Below are 22,874 nucleotides of genomic sequence, written 5' to 3'. Positions count from 1 at the left end.
AAAATGTTTTCTAATGAAGTATAAATGCTAGAGCATCAATGGCAAACAGATCGGTAGAGATAGATGATAGATACATGGATAGATACATAGATAAAGACAGATACATGTTACAGGCTAAAACTTCCTAAGTCCACTAAGCCAATCATCATTTACTTCTCAGTGGAGATATTACCCAAAACTTTCTTTAGTTTACTAGTATTTTCCCTTCTTTAACAAATCTTAGGATAATGCATCCTGTACATTTACTACTTGTGTGTATAAAACAGGACTTACAATAAACTTTGAGGAATGCTTCTTTGTACTGGTAGTGTGGCTTAAAATCTATTGGAAATAACGTTAGCATTTTTACATTAAAAAGTTTTATGTCTCGGGGCACCTGGGTGGCTCAGTCGATTAAGGGTCTGACTCTTGGTCATGGTCTCAGGTCATGGTCTCAGAGTTATGCGATGTGAGCCCTATATCTGGTCCGTGCTCAGAGTCTGCTTGAGTTTCTCTCTCCATCTCCCTCTGCTCCTCCCACTCATGCTCTCTCTCTTTCTCTAAAATGAATAAATAAATCTTTAAAAAAAAAGCTTTAATGTCTCAAAATGATGTGTTCACTATCTACCACCTTAGTGATTTTGTAGATACTAGTTATGTTGGGCCTCTAGCACAGGTTCTGCTTTTCCCAACTGTGGAGTCGGTCCTAAGGAAGGTGCCAGAGTCTGGAGACTTTCCTTTAGAATTCATGTAGGGAAAGCACAGCTGACAAAGTTCGAAGGAGTGATCTTGAATGACCATGCTTTTTTTTTTTTTTTTTTTTGGCACATTCGTCCAGGAGACTCAAGGTTCCTTTTGAGACTGTCCAAGAGTTTCCTCAAGATTGCTGTCAGTGCCCATCCCGGGCTTCAGGATGCCTCAGAGGGTTACCTCCCAAACACTGCACCACTCCTAGGGTCAGAAGGATTGAAGGTCTTTTGTGCTTCTTTCCTGCTTCATTTCTTCTTCTCTGTGTCCTTAACCAGCCCCCTTGGCCCCACACATTCTTTAGACCTCCCCCCCAACCCTTCAGCTCGTGCTGTTTTCCCTTGTAGCAGTGGTTCTCAGGGAGCTACTTGTTGGAGCACAAGAGATGCTGAACTCCAGGGTAAAGTGCAAACAGAAATGAACTTGCATAGGAGGAAGCAAGGGAAGTACGTGAGTTGGATGGGAAGTGGGGACAGAAATCAGAGGGAGCTTGAGTTAGGCAAAGGGACCAGGGAGTCGGGAAGTTCACAGTCTCTCCTGCACTCTGCCACCATGGGCAGGACTCTCCATTATACAGATTTCAGCTCTTCCATGTGTACGGTCTGGCACTGGCCTAAGTGACGTGCGGGGCCTGTTCTCTCACTAAACAGTTCTTATTCCGAGATTGCATTCAACCAAGATGGGTAAAAGTTCCTGTTGTTGGGGGGCAAGGAGGAGTGAAGACAGCGACTAAAGCATCCTTATTAATGTTCCAAATCAGTGCACTGTATTTTTACTTCTGCAAATGAGAAAACCTCCAAAAGCATTCTGGAATTAAAGGTGGCTGTTCCCAACTTTCAAATAAGTAAGGCTTTTGACATTTAATTTTAAGTAGCTCTAACATGTTCATCTTTGTTTCTCTCTCTCTCTCTCCTTCTCCACCCCTCTACCTTAGGCTTATGAGCGGCCACAGAAACACTCAAATCTCCACTATGACCCAGGCCTCCCACAGGACGTCACCAGTGACACCTTAAAACCAAAGCACCAGCAAAAAAGCAGCAGCCAGAACCACATGGACTGGTCCACCAACTCTGACAGTGGACCTGCCACTCAGAATTGCTTCATCAGTCCAGAGTCTGGCAGAGAAACTGCAAGCACCAGCAAGATCCCCGCTCTTGAGCCCGTGGCTTCCTTTGCAAAGGCCCAGGGTAAGAAAGGCAGTGCAGGGAGCACGTGGAGTCAGCTGTCCAACAGCAAAGATCTGCTCTTGGGAGGTGTGGTCCCATCCCCAGGCAGCCACAGCTCCCCAGCCCCACCCAGCAGCTCTGTCGAGTGCAACGGACTTCAGCCCTTGGTAGATCAAGATGGAGGAGTTGCAAAGGAGCCCTCAGAACCACCTACCATAGGCAGTAAGAAAAAGTCCAGTAAAAAAGATGTGATAAGTCAAACCATAGCAAACCCAGACCTGGACTGGGTCAAGAATGCCCAGAAAGCATTTGACAATACAGAAGGGAAAAGGGAAGGCTACCCTGCAGACAATGCCCAAGAGGCATCACCAGCCAGGCAGAATTCGAGTTCTGTCAGTAATCCTGAAAATGACTCAAGTCATGTCCGGATTACTATCCCTATCAAGGCACCCTGTCTAGATCCAACCAGCCATAAGAGGAAAAAGAGACAGTCCATCAAAGCAGTGGTAGAAAAGATCATGCCAGAGAAAGCCCTGGCTTCTGGAATCACTATGAGCAGTGAAGTGGTTAACAGGATACTTTCCAACACTGAGGGAAATAAGAAAGATCCCCGGGTCCCTAAGTTGAGTAAAATGATAGAGAACGAGCCCCCCTCAGTTGGCCTTGAAACAGGTGGAAATGCCGAGAAAGTCGTGCCAGGAAGCGTGTCTAAGCAGCGGAAGCCACCCATGATCATGACGCCTCCAACATGCACGGACCACTCTCCATCGAGGAAGTTGCCAGAAATCCAGCATCCCAAATTTGCTGCGAAACGGAGGTGGACGTGCAGCAAACCAAAGCCCACCAGTATGCTCCGGGAGGCAGTCCTGGCCACCTCCGATAAACTGATGGTGGAACCGCCGTCTGCCTACCCCATCACCCCATCCAGCCCTCTGTACACCAACACAGACAGTCTTACTGTGATTACGCCCGTCAAGAAGAAGCGGGGGCGGCCGAAGAAGCAGCCTTTGCTCACGGTGGAGACGATTCACGAGGGGACTTCCACCAGCCCGGTCAGTCCCATCAGCCGGGAGTTCCCTGGCACGAAGAAAAGAAAGAGACGACGCAGTTTAGCTAAGTTGGCCCAGCTGGTGCCAGGACAGGACAAGCCCATGAGCGAGATGAAGTTTCACAAAAAAGTTGGAAAGCTTGGGGTGTTGGATAAGAAGACCATCAAAACCATCAATAAGATGAAAACACTCAAGAGGAAAAATATCTTGAACCAGATCTTGTCCTGCTCCAGCAACATTGCTCTGAAGGCAAAAGCTCCCCCGGAGACCAGCCCCGGGGCAGCGGCAATTGAGAGCAAATTGGGCAAGCAGATCAACGTCAGCAAGAGGGGAACCATCTACATCGGCAAGAAGAGGGGCAGGAAGCCAAGAGCAGAGCTGCCACCCCCATCCGAGGAACCCAAAACAGCCATCAAGCACCCAAGGCCTGCTTCTAGCCAGCCGGACGTTCCAGCCGTGCCTTCCAACTTTCAGTCCCTTGTGGCATCTTCACCAGCAGCTATGCACCCACTTTCAGCGCCGCTAGGTGGGTCAAATGGCAACCTGAGCCCTGCCAGCACTGAAACCAATTTTTCAGAGTCAAAAACTATGCCAAATCTCCAGCCCATCAGTGCTCTTCCAACCAAAACCCAGAAGGGAATCCACAGTGGAGCCTGGAAGCTGTCCCCACCCAGGCTGATGGCCAACTCGCCTTCCCACCTTTGCGAGATCGGGTCACTCAAGGAAATCACGCTGTCCCCTGTGAGTGAGTCGCACAGCGAGGAGACGATCCCAAGTGACAGTGGCATTGGGACGGACAACAACAGCACGTCTGACCAAGCAGAGAAGGGTTCAGAATCCCGACGGAGGTACTCTTTCGATTTCTGCTCCCTGGACAACCCGGAGACCATTCCGTCCGACACCAGCACAAAGACCCGGCATGGCCACCGGCAGAAGCATCTCATGGTGGACAACTTTCTGGCCCACGAAAGCCTCAAGAAGCCAAAGCACAAGAGGAAACGGAAAAGCCTGCAGAATCGTGATGACCTTCAGTTTCTGGCAGACCTGGAAGAGCTCATCACCAAGTTCCAGGTGTTCAGGATCTCCCACCGGAGTTACACCTTCTACCACGAGAATCCGTATCCCAGCATTTTTCGGATTAATTTTGATCACTACTACCCGGTGCCATATATCCAGTATGACCCGTTGCTCTATCTTCGCAGGACTTCAGACCTGAAGTCAAAGAAGAAGCGTGGTAGGCCTGCAAAAACCAATGACACCATGACAAAGGTGCCTTTTTTACAAGGGTTCAGCTACCCTATTCCCAGTGGAAGTTACTATGCACCCTATGGAATGCCTTACACATCAATGCCTATGATGAACCTTGGTTATTACAGTCAGTACCCAGCTCCCTTGTACCTATCACACACGCTCGGAGCCGCTTCCCCGTTCATGAGGCCGACAGTGCCACCTCCTCAGTTCCACACGAGCTCCCACATGAAGATGTCGGGGACAGCGAAGCATAAAGCAAAACATGGAGTCCACCTGCAGGGACCTGTCGGCATGGGCCTCGGTGACATGCAGCCAGCCCTGAATCCTCCCAAGGCGGGTGGCGCCGGTCTGGCCAGCGGTCGGCTCCACAAGAGAAAACACAAACACAAGCATAAGCACAAGGAAGACCGGATCCTGGGGACCCATGACAACCTGAGTGGTCTCTTTGCAGGCAAAGCCACGGGCTTCTCCAGCCACATCCTGAGCGAGCGGCTGGGTGGTGCAGACAAGGAGCTCCCATTAGTGAGTGAGAAGAATAAGCATAAAGAGAAGCAGAAGCACCAGCACAGTGAAGCCGGCCACAAAGCTTCCAAGAACAACTTTGAGGTGGACACCCTGTCTACACTGTCACTTTCTGATGCCCAGCATTGGACCCAGGCCAAGGACAAAGGTGACTTGAGCGGCGAGCCTGCGGACTCGTGCCCAAAAAGGTACTCCGGCAGCGGGGGCGACAGTGGCGGCACCAGACCCGAGAGCCTGGACGTGTTCAGTGACATGAACCCTTCGAATGACAAGTGGGACAGTGACATGAGCGGGAGTAAAAGGAGGAGCTACGAAGGCTTTGGGACATACAGGGAAAAGGACATCCAAGCCTTCAAGATGAATCGCAAGGAGAGAAGCTCCTACGACTCCTCCCTGTCTCCAGGTAAGGCCACGTTGCTCTTCAGACGGGCTGTCTTATTATTTAATTGCTGGCCTTTGCTCTTAAGGAGGCTGCCATCCTCGGCACATTGCATTCACCGGTTTGCAGAGAGGTAGGAACTAAATGAAAACGGACGTTCTTGCACGTTTGATACATTTTTTTTATTTGGCATTTGCTGTCTTTCCTCTCTCAGAGTCATGTCTGGGAACCGTGGGCCCAGAGACACCCCCAGTAGCTACCTAGAGTCCAACCACACCCATTGCATTTATGCTTTTTATTCAAGATGCTATTCTTAGGTCCTCATCCGATCTGATGGCGCAGTTTGCTATTTGGATGAAGCCTCTGAAACTCACTAAAAAGTGCCAAGATCCCAAGGATGTCAAAGCTGAATGGGAGTGATATCTCCTTTATCTGGCAGGTCGCCTCTAGAAGTCACACATTCTAGGTGAGAAGTCTACAGCAGAGCCACTGGAAGCTCCTGACCAATGAATCCTCCAGGGTAGCTAATGAGGGAGCCATCGCCCCAGGCTCTGTTGTCCTCTCTTTGTCCATGGACATTTGCATGGACCCCCAAAGTGATGCCCTAGCTCATCATTTCCCTGCAGGAAGGGGAGGGAGCCTGGCCGAAGGGTGTTGCAAGCCTCCTGCCCCCACGGGACCTTACTGCTGTGTCTCTTGGCGTGTCCGCAGGGAATGAGATTTTTCCCACTAATCTCTAGACTTGAAGTACTGGTTGCTACTAGAAAGAGCTCACCCCTTGTCAGCTGCTGGCAGAATTTCCTTCCTAACTTTCCCACCCACACAGGCCTTCCTTGCCACCGAAGCTTGACACTTCTGCCTAAGTATCCCTTTGTCCCTGTCCACACATCGAATAAGTGATAAGAATCTTAGAGAACAGAACAGTTGTTCATGAGGGAAAGAGTAGAAGCTCCTTTCCTAGGAGCTGCAGAAGCTAAAAGGATTCTCGTGGTCCCCCTACCCACGGATAATACAAAGCACTCTGGCGATAGCCTGGTTCTAAAAGATGAGTCATCCCTGGTTCAGGCTTGGGTGTAGTATCTCTCCTCTGTTTATGATGTGTATCTCTTGCTCGCTGTCTTCCTTCCCGGGGAGTCCATCATTAGTGAGGGTGAGGGCAGTCTATTCATGAGGAATTAGAGTCATTTTTCTAGGTCGGCAGACTTCAGAAGAAATATGATTATGAGTTAGAAAGCACTTAAGGATTGCCCCAAATTGCCACTAGCTTGTGAGTTGCTATAGTGGTAGATGCTCTCCTTGGTTAATGAAGAGACCAATTAGCAGACATGTTTCCTGCTGAAGGTGATAAATGTCCCACACTTCATGTTTGCCCAAAGAGGGTGTTCTCATCTGGGTTTCCCTGTTTCTCATCATCAGACTTTGTGGAAGGGGACTTGTTTTTTATGCAAAGCCCAAATTAAGCCCACTTGGGCAGGAATGGCTAGATTAAATTTTTTCGTGAGAAAAACTATTGCTTTCTCGTCCTGTATAGTGAAATTGAACCACAGGTCCAAAACAGCCATAGACAGAGGGTCTTCTTAATTTTTGTATTTTCTTGGCACTATTTAGCAAAAAAGTAATGGTGGCATGTTACTGCTAAGAACCTACAAGCAAGGATCCTAACTTAATAGACCTGAGACACAAGATCTCAGAAGCTGAAAGCTCTATCCATTGTTGCTCAGTAGGTTTCTCAGCAGTCTTACCAAGATTTTCTGTGGTTGGACTGGATTGCTGGGTGCTGGTCAACTCCACGAGAGTTCCCAGCTAGAGATCCTTCTCTGATTCCTGTGCGTGTCTCTAAAGGTGCCCACCTCTAGCGTACAGCTCTCTCGGGGTTGGCACTCAATGTAGTGGCCGTTGCTTTCTTCAAAATTCCCCTTCTTCTTCCCATCTTCTCATCCGTTCTTCATCTGGCCACATCAGATGGAAAGAAACAGGCATCATGACAGTGTCCTAAAAGAAAGCTGGATTCAACCTAAAAATTGGGTACGAGGCCTAACTCTGTTATGTGGGCCCTAAGGCATGGCATTCTGTTTTTTGGGGGTACTGTCTACCGGCTGTAACTGACAGGATTGGGCCAGACCTCTTTCGTATAGTATGTTTCAGTTCTTAAAACCATTTCACATACATTTCTTCATAACGCTCACCCTACAATCTTAGAAGAGAGTTATTTTCATTCCTATTTTACAAATCGGGATACTGAGGCTCAGAGATCAAGTGACCTGCCCAGGTTTAGAATCATGGTTAGAATTATGATTGTAATAAGCCCAGGGCTTTGGCCACAGCACTGCAGTTGACCGCATGCCACCCAAGAGCTAAGCCAAATCTAGAACACACAAGTCCTGGTCCTCAGCTCAGTGCTCGTATATTCCACCGTAGCCCTTCCTCTCAGGTACCCAACCATTCTTCAGTTACATGCCTTTCCCTAAGGCATCTGCACGGTGACGATGTGATGATTGCAGAGAGAGTAATTAAGGAAAGATGACATCCCTTTATTCAATTCCCAACCAGCGTAAAAGGACCCCTTAGGGCCCAACCTTTTCTAGCCATCCCCTTGGAAGCATCGACATGGACAGCCTTCCCTCTGTGTTCTTACTGCAATGTACTTCTTGGAGTTATTTTCACCACTGCTTTGTGCCTATCTCTGTGTTATAGGAGTTTATTTTTTCTTCAACATTTTAGTGAATCATAATCGTTGGTGGTTTCTATGTCTATATGACTTACGTCAGTTGTCCCTGCACATCTTGTTGAATATCTTACTGGAGCAGATCAGATTCTCGATCATTCTTCTCTCTTCCGAGCTTTGGCCTCTCCTCACCTCTATTCTAAATGTTCCCTCTATTTCTGAACCCCCAAAGCATCAGGGAAAAAACATGTTTTTAGCAACACTTAGGATTCAATGTCAGAGTTTGTCAAGTCTCCCTGAAGAGAGCTCACCTTAACGTGATACACTCCAAAGAGTAGCAAATCCCATTCAAAGGTGGGAGGCAGTGGAGTGAGGCTGAGGTTATGAGAAATCTTTCAGAGACATTACCTGAGTCAAGGTGTCTCTTCCATGAATGATACTGAGGGTTCTGCTTGAAAACAAAGGCATCAGTATTTCTCACAGCTTCTCTCCCTCCACCTCTTCCTTCTCCACTCTGGATTTACTCCCTTAGCATCCCAATGTCCTATTTCACATGAGCTAGTCTTCTCCGAAATAGATAGAGCATATATAGTGATGTCATCCTTTAGCCCATTGAGGACCAGATTTAGGAGCTAAGTCAAGGGAGGACTCTGAGCATTCCCTGAGATCAGAGCTGACGGAAGACACCATGTCAATGGAAGTCATTACCATTATGGAGACAGAAATTAGAGACTTCACTTAGCTGCACACTCCATTTCCTCTTTCCTGCTTGGAAAAGCATCCATTCTCCAACCCCCCAGCCCGACAGGTGGATGCACTGACTTGTTAGTCCCCTTACAACACACCTAGAGCTCAGAAGTCACAAAGACTCTACCATTTTTCTGCGTCTTACTCCTTCTGCTTTGTTTCAGAAGGCAGTGGCTCTTCTGACCCATTTTCTAAATGGATACCATCTGCTAAATCTCCATTTATAAAAATGCTTGCCTGGGACCAAATAATGGATAAGTAGTGGGAAGGTACCATCCACAGACTCCCAACGTTGGAAGAAGCCAAATGGGCCCTCATGTGCGCCTCTCTCCCACAAGGCATCACCATCTCTCATAGACTGACATGCTGCAGATTTCCCGAAGAGCAAACCTGTCCAAGTTTGACAACACATAGTCAGAGTGATGCCACGTGCTCTCAAAGCCAACTTCTTCTTAGCTGGTGGAAGGGGTCTCTAGTGTGAGTGATGTTCTTCCTGTTCAGACCACAGAATAATTTTTGCATACTTTGATCTAATATTTAGACATCTTAACCACTGCTGTCCAGGCTCCCATCAGATGTTGGAGAAACAGTGAAAAGAGTCAATTTACCTATGTTACCTCTCAGTCCAATGCCATTATTAGTCAAGGTAGCCATCCTGAGTCCCCAGATGTCAAGTACTTTCCTCATGATGAATGGATGCTGAGAATGAATCCTTAGCTCACCTCTCAGATATCAGAATCCTGCCACGTAGGTAGCTGGAGTCCCTTGAGCCTGGATGACTCCACCTGTCCTTGTGGTTTCTGTCTTGCCCTTTGCCAGCTCCTCTTATCAGCACCATGGGGCATTTTGAGAGGCAGTCTCTGTTGTCACTCATAGGCAGGAAATGGATCCCCACGCCAAAAATAATACAAAACCCTCCTCCAAGCAGGCATCCAGTTGAGGGAATTAACCACATAGATGAGATGACATGAAAACTATACAAAAGAACCATATGTGGGGAACATTTTCTACAAATGGAATAGAAGGAAGAAGAAGACTCATGGGAGGAGAAAGTTAAGGCCAGGAAAAAAGAAAGAGTGAAAAATAAAAAGCTGATGAAGTGTAGTCTGTTTAATCTTAATCCAAGTTGAATTCTGGGTCATCCTGTGGGAGGAAATGAAAGATAAATTAGCTAATGGCTGCTGTGTGGTTTAACAGGATTATGAGCACCTGGCCCAGTCTTGTCTCCTACGCTAAGCAGCTGAAAGACCTCTTCATCTTTTTCACTCTCTGTTTTCCCAGGTGAGCCTATGGTAAGAAAAGCTCTGACCAGACCTGACAGTCTCAGATTCTAAAAGTCTCAAATTTATACGATGCCATTTTTAAATGCAAACACGTGCGCCCATGCACGTGCACACATGCACATGCTCGCGTGCATGCACATACGCACACACACACAGAGATTGGACAGTTAGGAAGAAAATGCTCAAGTTATTGGCCAGGTTGGCCAATTAATGAACTGTGCAATGAAATTTCAAAATAGATCGCTCTGGTCCACGTATTAAATTATATGACTCACCCCATTCATCTTTGGCTCCAGCCACTTCATCCAGCCATTTGATCTCACCTTTCACAAAAGGTGGAACTCTCCATACCTGACCCCCACCAGCAAGTTAGCTCACTCTTTGTGTATGCTGCAGCCCCAGTCATCACCCTAGAAAAAAGGTTAGAGCACTTGTGGGACCAATTGCGTGGGAACAGACAGAGCAGGCTTGCATTTATATTTAGACTCCAAAGTAAAAGAATCTTAACAATGTAATATAAACACCTCATTTTGCTGATGAGCACGCTGAGGCTTAAGAAGGTCAAGTGACTCATCCAATGATACGTATCTAATTGGTAGAAGAGCTTAGACCTGGAAGCGTAACATCAGGGAGAGGGGAAGGCAGAGAGAGAGAGAGAATAAAAGAAAAAGAACTAGAAAGGTGAGTTGTGGGAGAGATGTTAAGCTATATGTTTTCTTTTGCTGTGAGCCATTGTAAAAGGTAAGCATCTATTTGACAATAATTTGGTTTCCAGGCTGTCTCTGGGGACCCATGTTTGGGACTGGAAACAATCTTTGTGGGCTCTGATGGAAGTCATTTTTTTTCCTTTCCTGTCTTAACAATTGCACATACTTATTTTATCGGGCCTCCCAAGGTTCCTCCTAAGGTTTTCTCTTGGAAACTGGGAATTAATCAAATTAAATGTTGTGACCCATAACTTTCTGGCAATGAAAGAAAAAAATCTTAGACTCCCAGCATCTCTTTTTCCACATTAAAATCAGAAATCAAGCCATTCTGCCTTTGGAACAAGAAGTCCCCAGGCCATTTATCTTCCCACAGTTGGCAAACGTTCCGCTGTCCTGTTGGAAGTTTTTATTTATACCTTTGTGGCTTTGGGGAATTATGCAGATTCAGGTGTGGGTGCAGAGAACTTACAGTTTCGACAGACTTGGCTTTGATACGGCGTGGAGCCTTTCTTGGCTAGAGAAATCAATAAAGCTCGCTTTCCAAAGACTGGCATGTCAGTAGGCAGAGATGAGGATGGTGCCTCTGGAAGGACCCTCCAGAAACCCATCTCTTTCACTCTATAAATGAACAAGGGATGAGACTGAATACTTGCTAGGATTGTAGCACAGGCTCGTGCCAATATAACACTTAGTGCAGATTAGCTGCAGTCAAGGGGAGGAGGTGATAAAGACAAGGGAAAATGTAAAATGGGTTTCTTTGGTGGCTGATACACACACACACACACACACACACACACACACACACACACACACACACGGCTTGGTGCAGTCCTGGGGGAGAAATTCAAGGATTCGTAACTGGATACTTTTGCCCTCCAAGAGATTATAATCCAGAAGTCTCTCCTGTTAATGCAGAGGAGGAAACCAGATGGAACTAATCTTATAAGGCAGACTATAAGGGCCATCAGAAAGCCTTAGAAGAAGCGCTGGGGCTGCCCGGATGATGGTGAGCCACCTCTATGTTTTCAGTGGGAGTAGAGAGGTGGAATCAGGAGATGCTTCTTTGCAGTAGCTGCCATTCAAGATGGGTCCTGAAGGATGGAAGAGGCTTTTGGAGAGTGGAGATGGTAGGGGGTGGAGGGGAGGCACAGTGTAGAAAGGAAACCGTGTAAACAAAGGTATTTAGGTAGAAGTACCCAAGAACTATTTGAGAAATGGGGTTTATTCCAGTCTTTTTGAGGTTAGGATCTGCAGTTGGGGATCATGACAGATAAGGTCAGAAGACAATGTTGTCCTCATGAGTTAAAGTGTTTTTCCCCCATTCCATGAGGCTTGTGCTTATGGTATGGGACTTGTGCTTCACCAAGGCAGTGGGAAGTCGTTTTTTAAATAGGCAAAAGTCATGAAATGACCAGATTATACTTTGTCTTTCTTTCCTGGCCACTCTCTCCCCGCTAGTCTGGGTTGGGCGAACTTTGCACTCTCCATATGATATTGTAATTATCCATTTCTTGTTTGGGTTGTACCCACCACCCTGCCTTTCCTTCCCCACTATAACACCCACATTATAAGTATCTAAAGACATCATTACTCAGGTGCTCAAGCGAGAAATAATAATGAGTCATTCTTGATTCATCTCTTTCCCTCTCTAGCTAAAGTCAAAGATGATTCCAATATGTTAGCTCCAGATAACTGTAGCATATGAACAGAATTACAGAAATCAGAGAAAGAGTCTGGTTGGTGTGCAAGGAAATGAATTGTGAAGGCAGCAGGTGACAGTGCCAGAGCAAGGGAGAGAATTATAGGGAATAAAGAAAAGAGGGTGGAAGGCAGGGGACCCTGTGGCCCACCTAAAGAGAGAAGCAGAGTAAGAGCGAATCGGGAAAGACGCCGAGTGGAAATGCTGGAAATGTTGGAGGAAAACCAAGGGGTCAAGGAAGAATGAATTTAAGAAGAATGGGGTGGCCCTCAGGACTAGAAGCTACAGAGAGTTCATGGGAGATGAGAATATGTATGAACATATTGGTGGCCCTGAACCAACAGAAAAACTAAATATTATGTGTTTAGTGCTTCGTATGGTTAAGGCTTGGTGGGCTGTGTGCCAAATCCAGATGAGAAGGAGTTAACAAGTGGGTGATGAGAAAATGGGGCTCCAGGTGCAGAAAGTGAAACTTTGCTGTGGTTCTAGCCATGCTGCAGCCTCTAAGGACACTTTATGTCTTAAGTCAGCCCTTGGTGGGAGGTGGTGCAGCCCATCTTAGTACATCTTAAGTCTAATGTCCCCCAATTCTGGGAGCATGAAAACAATGCCTGAACCTTTTATACTGTCATTCTGCCTTCCTGTGAAGTCCGTGTATAGAAAAGGTAAAGGCTATAGTATTTGAAAAGAGGTAAGAGGGTCTAGGCCAGCTCCCCCTTCTCTGCCCCACAGACACACAGGCACTTAATTTCTGATCATGGTAACATCTATTTGAAAACTTCTGAAAACTCCTCCCTGTGGTACCGTGGGGTGCTTGTTGGCTGCACTCCTGAGAATGTGTGGAAGAAAAGTCCTGGTTATCCCAAGTTCTGATAAATGCATCTTTTATTGAACATTTACTGTGTGCAAAGTTTTATAGACTAGAGCCCAACTGTTGGTCTTCCAGAGGTCTTCACTACTTGGAATGAAATGTATATGCTGGTTCATAAAGAGCCTATATTCTCAAAAGTGATTGTGAGCTCTTTAGTTACTTAATATATATCACAGTGCCAGGGACAGTCAGAGAGACCAGAAGAAAAGAAAAAAGCAAGGAAGGGCTCCTACCTCAAGTTCCTTATACTGAAAAGAGGCTAATTCAGCATACATAAAACAACCAGGGAGTACATGCAGACCAAATTTAATCCATGCTAACTCAGTGGCCAACAGTGGGGGCTATAGGGATCCAGGATCAGGAAAGATAATAGTGTTCAAAAGACAAAATCTTGGAGCTGGACCTTGGAGAGTGGGAGCGTAGTGGATGAGTGTGGCCGCAGGTGGATGAAGATGCGCAGTTGGGCACGTGTGGGCGGTACACGAAAGGCTCCTGGCTAGATTGAAGTTAGCAGTTGGGTGGGGCAGGATTTTTAAGAGGCACAGCTGCCATGCAGAGGATGTGGAACCGCGTCATGGAGGTGGAGGAGGGGGGGCACACTGATGTGAAAGGGGGCTGGGCATGAAGGGCGTTGAGCTTGGTGCTAGGTGCCGGGTGAAATGATGAAGTACCAGGAAACATGACTATCCTCAAAGACCTTGCCAAGCTCTCAGGAGACAAGAGATGGATATATACACATCTGCAAAGCAATTAGAATAGTGAGAGTCCACGCATTTCATCACTAGAAATAAAAACCCATTCTACGGGAAGAAAAGATCCATAAAATAACTTTCAGAGTAATAAGTTGCAGGTTGTAAAAGCAAGTTGGTTTTGGTGTTTGCCCCATTACATAAGGATTCAGAGCAAGTCGGAGGCATTAAGAGGGGATCGGTCGGGCAGAGCGAGCACGTCCCTCAGGCAGCCACTGCTGTGGTTTCGCACTCTTCTGTGAAGGGGCTGCAGAGACTGGGAAGGTGGGCAGTGAGTCCGTGCAGAGATGGGGCTCCCCTCGGGTCTCCCCTCGTTGATGGAGGATCTAAGGACACAGAGAGATGAAAAGCTTTCCCTGAGGCTGCATCCCCATCATCCTTACATCTGAACAGGGTGCTATGCTCTTCAAAGTGCATTTCCTTACTTTTATTTGATCTTCCGAATCCACTGAGGTTTGCAGATAGATGTTGGTCTCCCCCTTGACAGGCAAGGAAATCAAAACCCAGAGGGTTAAAGTCTTTGTCCAAAGTCATTGAGCGAGTTTTGCACAGAAAAAGTGCTGGGTCCCTAGTTTCCTGATTTTTCTCATCAACTCTCTTTTTCCACTAGATTTTCTATGTCTCTGACAAGGTCAATAATATGACTCAGCTTCTAAGTTATCCTTAAAGCACCCTTGCCAGTGGATTAAATGAGAGAGCCCAGAATAACGCACTAGCAATTCGGTGTTGCCTGAAATTAGTTTCTTAATAGGAGGAGGTCTTTGGAGCCAGGATCAGCCAAGCCCAGGATGTGAGGCTGATTCTGTGTGCAGAGCCTGGGCAATAGATACCCCAGATGGAGCATGGATACCTCCGAAAATCACAAAGGACACACAAAGGAGGAACAAGAATGTTCTTCTTCACTAAATCACAAAGCTCTAACATTCTGTTGTTTTAAAGAGAAGTTTTACACCGTTTGAGGGACTTTACACATCTCCTCGTAAACATATAGAAACTTTCATCTTGAGAATGATATATGCTAAAAATGAAAACAGAGTGGAACAAGTCATTAAGGAAACCATGGGTTTGGGGCTGTATCTCAAAAGTCTGAGAAATTGATAGACAGGAGACCTCATCCCCTTTCGAATGTCCATGAGAACTTGGGATGTGGGCTGGAAGAACCGTTGTCCTAAACCAGTTTATCATGTCTTATATTCCAACACCAGGAGGCCAGAAGGGTTCTCTTATAGAATATACCTTTTGTACTGTTAGTTATATTTTTGCTTCATTTATTTACTCTAATTACACACTTAAAAAAATATCAAGTGGCTAAAATGTATAAGACATACTACTAGGCGATGTTATGACTGCACGTCCTTCAGTGGAGATGTCATTGTCCTAGAAGTCTGTGTCAGTATGTCTTCTATGAAATAATGAACCCCTTTCATACTAGACACTCTTTTTCTCTTTGAGGTCCCAACAACAACAATAAAAATGGATTCCCCACACATAGCATAAAGCAAATGAGCATTTGGGAAAACATTTATTATTTCTATTACTAATTAAAACCAGATAGCTGTTAGTGTAGAACACTTGGAAAATTTAGGAAAACATGTATAAGAAAAAATAAAAATCACCTATAATCCAATTAAATAACCATTATGCTAATGTAGATGCACAGGTCCCCAGCTAATGGTCATTGTTCCCCTTGCTTCCTTTCCTTTCTGCCCCCCTCCCCAGAAGAAGCTAGAGAAAGCCAACCCGTGCTCCCCTCCCCCATTTTCTCTCCTCTTTCTCCACTCTCCCCACCACCACTTTGGTTGCCTGATCTTTTCAACTTCCTCTCAAGTACCTTCCCAGAATTGACCATGATAACTTTTCCTTCTACATTCTATGTTATTGCCCTAAGAGGGGATTATATTTTTTTAAATAAATGCAGCAGCAAGTGGGCATGAAAACCATCCAGATTTCCTCACTGTCCTATTTAAGATCTCCACAAGAATCCAAGTGCCAGGACAACAACCGGGAAGGGGACAGATTAGTCACGGCTGAAGATGGTTGCCAAAATGTTTTCCCAAGAATTGCTGAGTGTTGAGTGTTTCTTCTCAGATCAGAATCTGACAAGGGGGTGGGGGTGGGATGCAGTAAGTTTTCCAGAGCTTGAGACCCACAGCTCCACACCACAATGGGGAATGCCACCAGTCAGTGTGGCTTAACGAATACCATGCCGACTTTCCAAGTAAATGCACACAGAATAAGCCCAGTTGTAGCTGCTCTAATAATTGGCCAGTATTGCTGTCACTCATACTGAGAGTATTTAAAGGGAAGGAGCCAGCTATTGATTATAGGTTTAGGACACAAAGGATTACCTCATACTTGCTTATTTTCCTTCCTGGAATACCTATGGATCTTCCTAAGGTGAGATTTGCTATAAAGCCAATCCTTGCCATTGTGAAAAGCAGCTCTCCTCTTTGTTTTTTCTTCAATTCCTCCTCAACCAGGAAGTCAGCATCTCCCTATGCTATGAGCTGGGCATCAGGCAAAAGAGAAGACAAAATCTTCCAGGAGGTTTCTTAAGTCTTCATGGATACTGCAAATAAAATTTTATTTTATCAAATAAAATAGCTGAAAAAGCTTTTCTCATAGACTTTTCCTCCATTATTTTTCTAGTTCCAGTCAATATTAATTATAATAGAAGAAAATCTGTCCCAGTGGTCTTAGAGAGGAGAATCTTCTTTCTGGGTTTCTCTTCCTGTTACCGGTGAGGACTCTGAGTAATGCCTCCTTCCAGGAAGTCCGCCAGCGCAACACCTCAGTGCCACCTGCATGGAGAAGTTACTCAGACCCCAGGAATTCATGTGGGCTGACTTTCCACGAGGCCAGAGCTGCGCCATCTTGACCCCTAGTGCTACTCCTCTACTTCATTTTTCATTTTGTCGATCCTTTTGGCAATAATCAACTCAGAGCAAAAACCTAATTGCATCTATCTTCCCCTTATGGCTCTAACTAAATAAATATATTAATTATTGAAATAGAAAAAGAAGAATGGAGTTGTTTTCCATGAAATGTCTAGGAAGGCAGCCATAGGTAAATGAATAATTGATGCCAGATATAGAAATAAAAATTCCTATTGCACGAAATCCGAAATTCCTTTTATGGTGTCAAAGAGCCTACATTACTTACCGTCACTGCCTCACCTTGTCTCCTGATCATTTTCAGCTTATTCCCTTGCTAAATCTCCTCCTTATCCTACAGAAAATACCATAATTAGCCCTTCATCTAATTATGGTAGTCTCCAACCACCACATTACCTCCTTCTCACAGAACATCCTTTTCTTTTCCATCTGGCTTCTGATCTTACCTAGTCATTTTCTTAGCCCTTCTGGCATCTTTCTAATATAACCCTTAAGTCTTCACTTTATTTCACTCATCTGTATATGGCCTTGAATAATTTACCTTTATTTTAGGTAAGGATGTCTTGACTCACTCAGATAAAATCTGAGTTGTGGGGGGATCAGGATCATGCCATCCTCTGTCCGTACCTTACATGACATTAAGAGGATACTGAGCATAGATCTTACTAAGGGACCGATTGCCAGATTGATCTTGCAGACCACCACAGGTTCCTGGCACACACTTTGAGAAACAGCAGCTTAAGAATAAGTTCAGCAGCTTCTAGGGCGGCCTAGGAGAGCCAAAAAAACAAAAACCAAAAAACTCTCAGGAGTTAATGACTCTCAGATGTAGATTTGGATGCTAAATCCCCCAATTACTGGTAGTGTGACCTTGGACAACTTAGCCTTTTTGATCCTCCTTTTCCTCATCTAAAAAATGAGGCTATTAACATCTACCTGGCAGAGTTTTATGAAAGTCAAATAAAAGCAGAATATACACAGGAGCATCCAACACACTGCTTACTACGCGATTGTTAATAATGTTCATTTCCTTTCACTTCCACTTTGGATAATATATTCAAGCACAGAAAATACAAACTAGCAGATTGCTATAGAAGTCTTCTTTAAACAGCAGGCTTTCCCTCCCAATTATGCTCTTACTGGGATCAGTTAAATCCCTTTCTGAACACACACACACACAGAGGGGCAGACATCAGCTGGACCACAGTTGTATTTGATGACAAAGATAAGGTGTCAGGATTATACAGTTATGGTGAATAAGTAACAAAACACACATCTCACCCAAAGTTCCCTTGAAAGGGGTGGCAATTTCAATCCTCTGGCATTTGGTCCTGTCACAGCAAGAGTTCGTTAGCACTATTCAGTAGCACCTGTTTTGTAGACCAATTTATCTACTAACCCCAGACATAAAAATGCAATAAGAGAGAGCATGAGATTTGTATTTGTCTTCTATTGTTGCTGTAACAATTTATCACAAATGTAGCAGGTTGAAACAACACAGATGTATTATCTCACAGTTTCTGTAGGCCGTTGGTCCAGGGGGCTCAGCTGGGTCCTCTGCTTAGAGTCTCATGGGGCTGAAATCAAGGTGTGGGCAGGGCTCTGTTCCTTTCTGAAGGTTCTAGGGTAGGATCCACTTCCATCTCATTCAGGTTGCTGATCCATTCAGTTTCTTGTGCTTTTAGGACTGTGGCCCCTGCTGGCTGTTTCAGGGGCTGGTCTTTGCTCCTAGAAGCTACCCGCATCCCTTATGCTTTCTCTGTGGCCTGTCCATCAGCAGAGGGTCCAATCTCTCTGACTTTCCCTTCTCTCTCATCTCTCTCAGCCCCAGACATGCCTCTCCCCACCATGCGCCATGCATGGGGCATCCTGCTGTTCCCTGAACACAGGCTCCAAATACCTTCTGACTTCACACATGCTCTTTCTTTCTCCCAGGACACCCTTCAGAGGGGAAGATGCTCACATTTCCTTCGTGACCGATTACCTGTGTTGTTTGTAGATTTCTCCTTGAGATCTGGTAGATGAAGGTCTACCTCGTGGGTAATTTTGGAAACGCAGTTTTTAAAAAGTCAATTATCAAACCTCACACTGCTAAACTGAATGGCAAAGAAGTCAGAAGGGAGACCGTTCACTTTAGACTGGAGTAGCTCATGCAATGCTTCACGAAGGAGGTGTTGCCATACCGGGACCTGGAAGAATTGGTTGGATTTAGACAGATGGGGAGCAGAGAGGAACAACTTGGGGGGAAATATGAATATATATGTAGCATTCTTCAAAAAAATATTGCCTTCAGCCATTACATACATATTTTAAAACTTTTGGGAATATAAAAATGAACAAGATAAGACGCCTGTATTCGCAAAGTTTATAGTCTTCTAGTTGATGCAGAAGAGGAAAAAAAAAGGCAAATAAAATAATCAAATCACAAAATGTGGTAAGTTTAGAGAGAACTGGCAAAACCAGCAGGGCCTGGTCGGCTTGACTTGGGCTCGCCATGTGGAGGGCTAGGGAGGAGGCCTGCTTGGGTAGGTGTGGCCTAATCAGAGAGCTTCTTGCCTCGTGCTAGGTTTCAATTAGGTGCCACCAGCAAGAGGGGACATCCAGGATCAAAGAAATGGCATGGTGATCACGGTGCCTTCTGCAGATTAGTCTGGCCATGATATGGCTGACCTCGATCATTTAAGTAGGTCCAGGCCATCTTGCAATTCTGTGATATGTCTGAATAGCTTAACAAACCCTTTCACATAAGCAGGCGACGGTGGCCGCTAATCCCTGCCTGATTGAGTTATAATGACTTGCTCTTTGCTCTTGCCCCTGGTGGGCTAACCGGCAGCCAGAACCTCAGTGTGAAATCCAGGCGTAGCTCGCCCACTCGGAGGAGGTGGCTCAGAATGTGTATTAAATCAAACTATTTCTCACTCTTAATTTCTTTTCACAGTTCAGAATCTGTGTTATATTCCATGTGAAAAGGAAAATAACTCTCTCGCTTGGATTTCTTGCTGACATTTCTCTTTGGCGGAGGTCAGGAGTGTGTGTGTGTTTGGTGGGGGGGGGGGGGGGGTTGTTCTGAATGCTTAGTATGCCTCATAGTACAGATCTGTGGCATTTTCATAAAATACCAACCACCAAAATTCTAGTAATCACAAAAACGTGTGCTTTCTCCTTATATCCACTAAAATTCTTTCTCTCATTAAAAAAAAAGAAAGTTCAGAAATTAAATTAGAACGCTAAACTTGATATCTTTAAATTCTTTTGGTTTCAAGAAGAAAAAAAAAAAAGCTACAGTTTTTCTGATTTCCCTTCAGCTGAATGTTACTCCTGAATGGGGAAAATTGTACAAAAAGTCTGAAGAATTGCGACTCTGACATGAGGGGAGGATTTGTATTTCCTTGCTATTAAATGAGAAGAAGAAGAAGCCCGCAGTTACATCTAATCTTTAGGAACGCAGTGCCCTGTCCAACCCACAAACTGTTGGCAGTATCAGAACGCTACACAAAATGTTCTTTTAAGCTTTTTCCCCCCTCCCAAACCTTTCCTGTGAAGTTATAAATCTCAGCATTTAAAGACTCTTTTATTCAAATAAAGTATGGACTTTAGGTTGGGCCCCTTGGCATCCTTTCTGCTGGCTGTCTGCTGGAGAGATGGTCCCAAGCAAAGCAGGCGTACTTAGCTGGCTGGGGCCTGGGTTTGACTTGTGAAATCCCATTTGTCCATCCTGTACCCGGGCCCTACTCTGTGAAGCTGTGATTTAATAGCTCTGTGCCCAGAGGAAGTCTTGCCCAACCCCTCATAACATCCTCTTGATTGTTTAGAAAATGAAATTGCTCTGAAGGTAACCACCACCACCCCCCCGCCCGCCGCCTGCGTTCCTCATCTTCTGGTTATAGCTGACCTCCTGATTCTGTCTACACCACACTCCCTTCAGCATCACTGCAGCGAGCAGACCTCTGTGGCCTCAGGTGTAGCTGTTCCTGGAGGAATCCCAGACAACGTCCATTAAGGTTCAAATAGGCAAGCAGATGCCCTGAATCTGCCGCTGCCTTGAGTCAGAGAATCCGAGTTCTCCACATCTGGTTATTTTGCACTTTGGGATAGTGACTTAGAGTTTGCAAAGTATGTTTATGCCCTTTCTGTCCTTGATCATCACAGCCTCATTTGCTGAGAACTCATATTATGTCCTCAAGGAACGGGCCCAGTGGATTTGCTTAGGAACCTTCTGATTGGGAGGGGTGAGCTATCACTGGAAGGAACTGGGAAAAGAAAGAGGCTGGCCAAAGAGATCACTCCGCCTCTGATTTTGCAAGTTCAAACAGGGGTGATAATAGATCCAAAGCATAGCATATATCTGCTTATAAGGTTGTAGCATAGTGTCTGACTCATAGAAATAATGCAATAAATATTGGTGGTTGTCATTATTAAGCACATATTATGCACTTATGGTATGCCATATTTTGTATACAGTGATTCCAGTTGGCTTTCAATCACAGAATATATCACTGTTGGTAGAGTTTCAAATAATGTGATTGTTTTTAAACAAATATGTATTAAGCATCTGCCTACTTTGTGTCAGAGACTCTTAATACCCAAAGGCCCATATGACCTAGTCGCTGCTCTTCAGGGGTCTCCATTCCGAGAGAGAGAGGCACATGGAGACAGAGAAGGAAATTGGGATATTTTGGGGGCTGATATGATGTGTGCCCAGGGTTCAGCGGGGGCAAATGAAGATAGTTGTCAGTACTCCCTGGAGGGCAGAACAGGTGGCATTTAAATGAAGTTTTGAGGGTCAGGTGGCTGGAAAGAGAGGAAGAGCCCATCCAAGCATCAGCAGCAGTGTGAATAAAGACTGGAGTCGTGACACAGCCTGCCTTGTTGGGGGTGGGAGGATGCTGGGGTGGCCACCCATGGATTGAGAGGTGAGGGGAAAGCCAGGGGCCATCTAGAACGGCAGGCAAAGAGGAGGGGCTGCTCCGCCAAGCAGAGGGCTTTGGACTGTTGACCATGTACTTTGGGATACCATCAAAGATTTTAAGTTGGCAGGGGGTGGAGGGTGGGGTGATTGATATTCCCAGAGTTATACTTTAGAGCAGGCTTTTCAAACTATCTGTGCTCAAGGACTACAGGACTCTGGAAGCATAGGGAGAGAGGGTGGAAGAGGGAAGTGTCTAGATTTCTTCACCTTGTATACCATGATGCTTTCACTACATAAAAGGCTTTGAGGTTTTAAACTAAGGCCCAGAGAGGTTCTCCGCTGATTCAGATCTGGTAGACCGCTCTGAGTGACTGATGTGGCCTCATGAGCCCCACCCAGGTGTGTGGTGATTAGATCTACCGGAGCCTGGTTAGACAAAACCCAACTGAACAACAAATACATAGAAGAGGAGAAGGGTAGAACCTGGTCTTCTTAAAATAAAATAAAATTTATTTTTTTAAAGATTTTATTTATTTATTTGACACAGAGAGACACAGCAAGAGAGGGAACACAAGCAGGGGGAGTGGGAGAGGGAGAAGCAGGAGCAGGGAGCCCGATGCGGGGCTCGATCCCAGGACCCCGGGATTATGACCTGAGCCGAAGGCAGACGCTTAATGACTGAGCCACCCAGGCGCCCCTTTTAAATAAATAAAATTTAAAATAAAAACCATCACAAGCAAGAACAAGATGAGTCAAGAGTAGATTAGCTTCATCTAAATAACACAGACCTTTTATAAATTTCATTTTCCATTCAAATCTAAAATATGCTACATGGAGAAAACAAAAAGCAGTAAGACAAAGATACCTAAGTAAAAATACTAAATTAGCCTGCAAGGGGCTCTCCTTAAAAATTGGATTACTATCTTTTTGCCCCTCACGAAGGCACTTGTTGAAACCTGATTTGACCAAGACGCGTTTAGTAACTTCCATGTGTGTAGCCCTGTTATCAGTGTCACAAGGTGTATTAAATTCAATAAGGGGCACAAAGATAGGATTGGAAGTCTTCAGATCCAAAGAGAGAAGCTCTCTTCCACTCAAATACTTGAATTTCTCTGAGCTTAAGAGCCCTTCTGTACTAAAGAAGAAATCCATCATTAAGAACCTGTCAACACTTCACCTGTGGGGACCATTCATTTACCATTTACCATAGAGATGGATTTTAGACTCAGTTCTACTATCTTATCAATTGATTGCCTT

The 22,874-nt window shown here is 45.3% G+C and overlaps 1 protein-coding gene across 1 annotated transcript in view; it reads left to right on the top strand.

Annotated features, from left to right (window-relative positions):
* Positions 1–16,546, top strand: part of LOC116629022 (SET-binding protein) — a 31,853-nt gene extending 15,307 nt beyond the window's left edge. Inside the window, exon 3 of the mRNA XM_032399312.1 lies at positions 1,661–16,546. Coding sequence (XP_032255203.1) covers positions 1,661–5,230 — 3,570 coding nt within the window. The 3' untranslated portion in view covers positions 5,231–16,546. The remainder of the gene's footprint in view (positions 1–1,660) is intronic.
* Positions 16,547–22,874: the final 6,328 nt, after the last annotated feature.

The sequence above is a fragment of the Phoca vitulina genome, unplaced genomic scaffold (assembly GCF_004348235.1).
Source record: "Phoca vitulina isolate PV1807 unplaced genomic scaffold, GSC_HSeal_1.0 scaffold177, whole genome shotgun sequence".
In the NCBI taxonomy this organism is placed as follows: Eukaryota; Metazoa; Chordata; class Mammalia; order Carnivora; family Phocidae; genus Phoca; species Phoca vitulina.
This window is presented reverse-complemented; position numbering and strand designations above follow the sequence as displayed.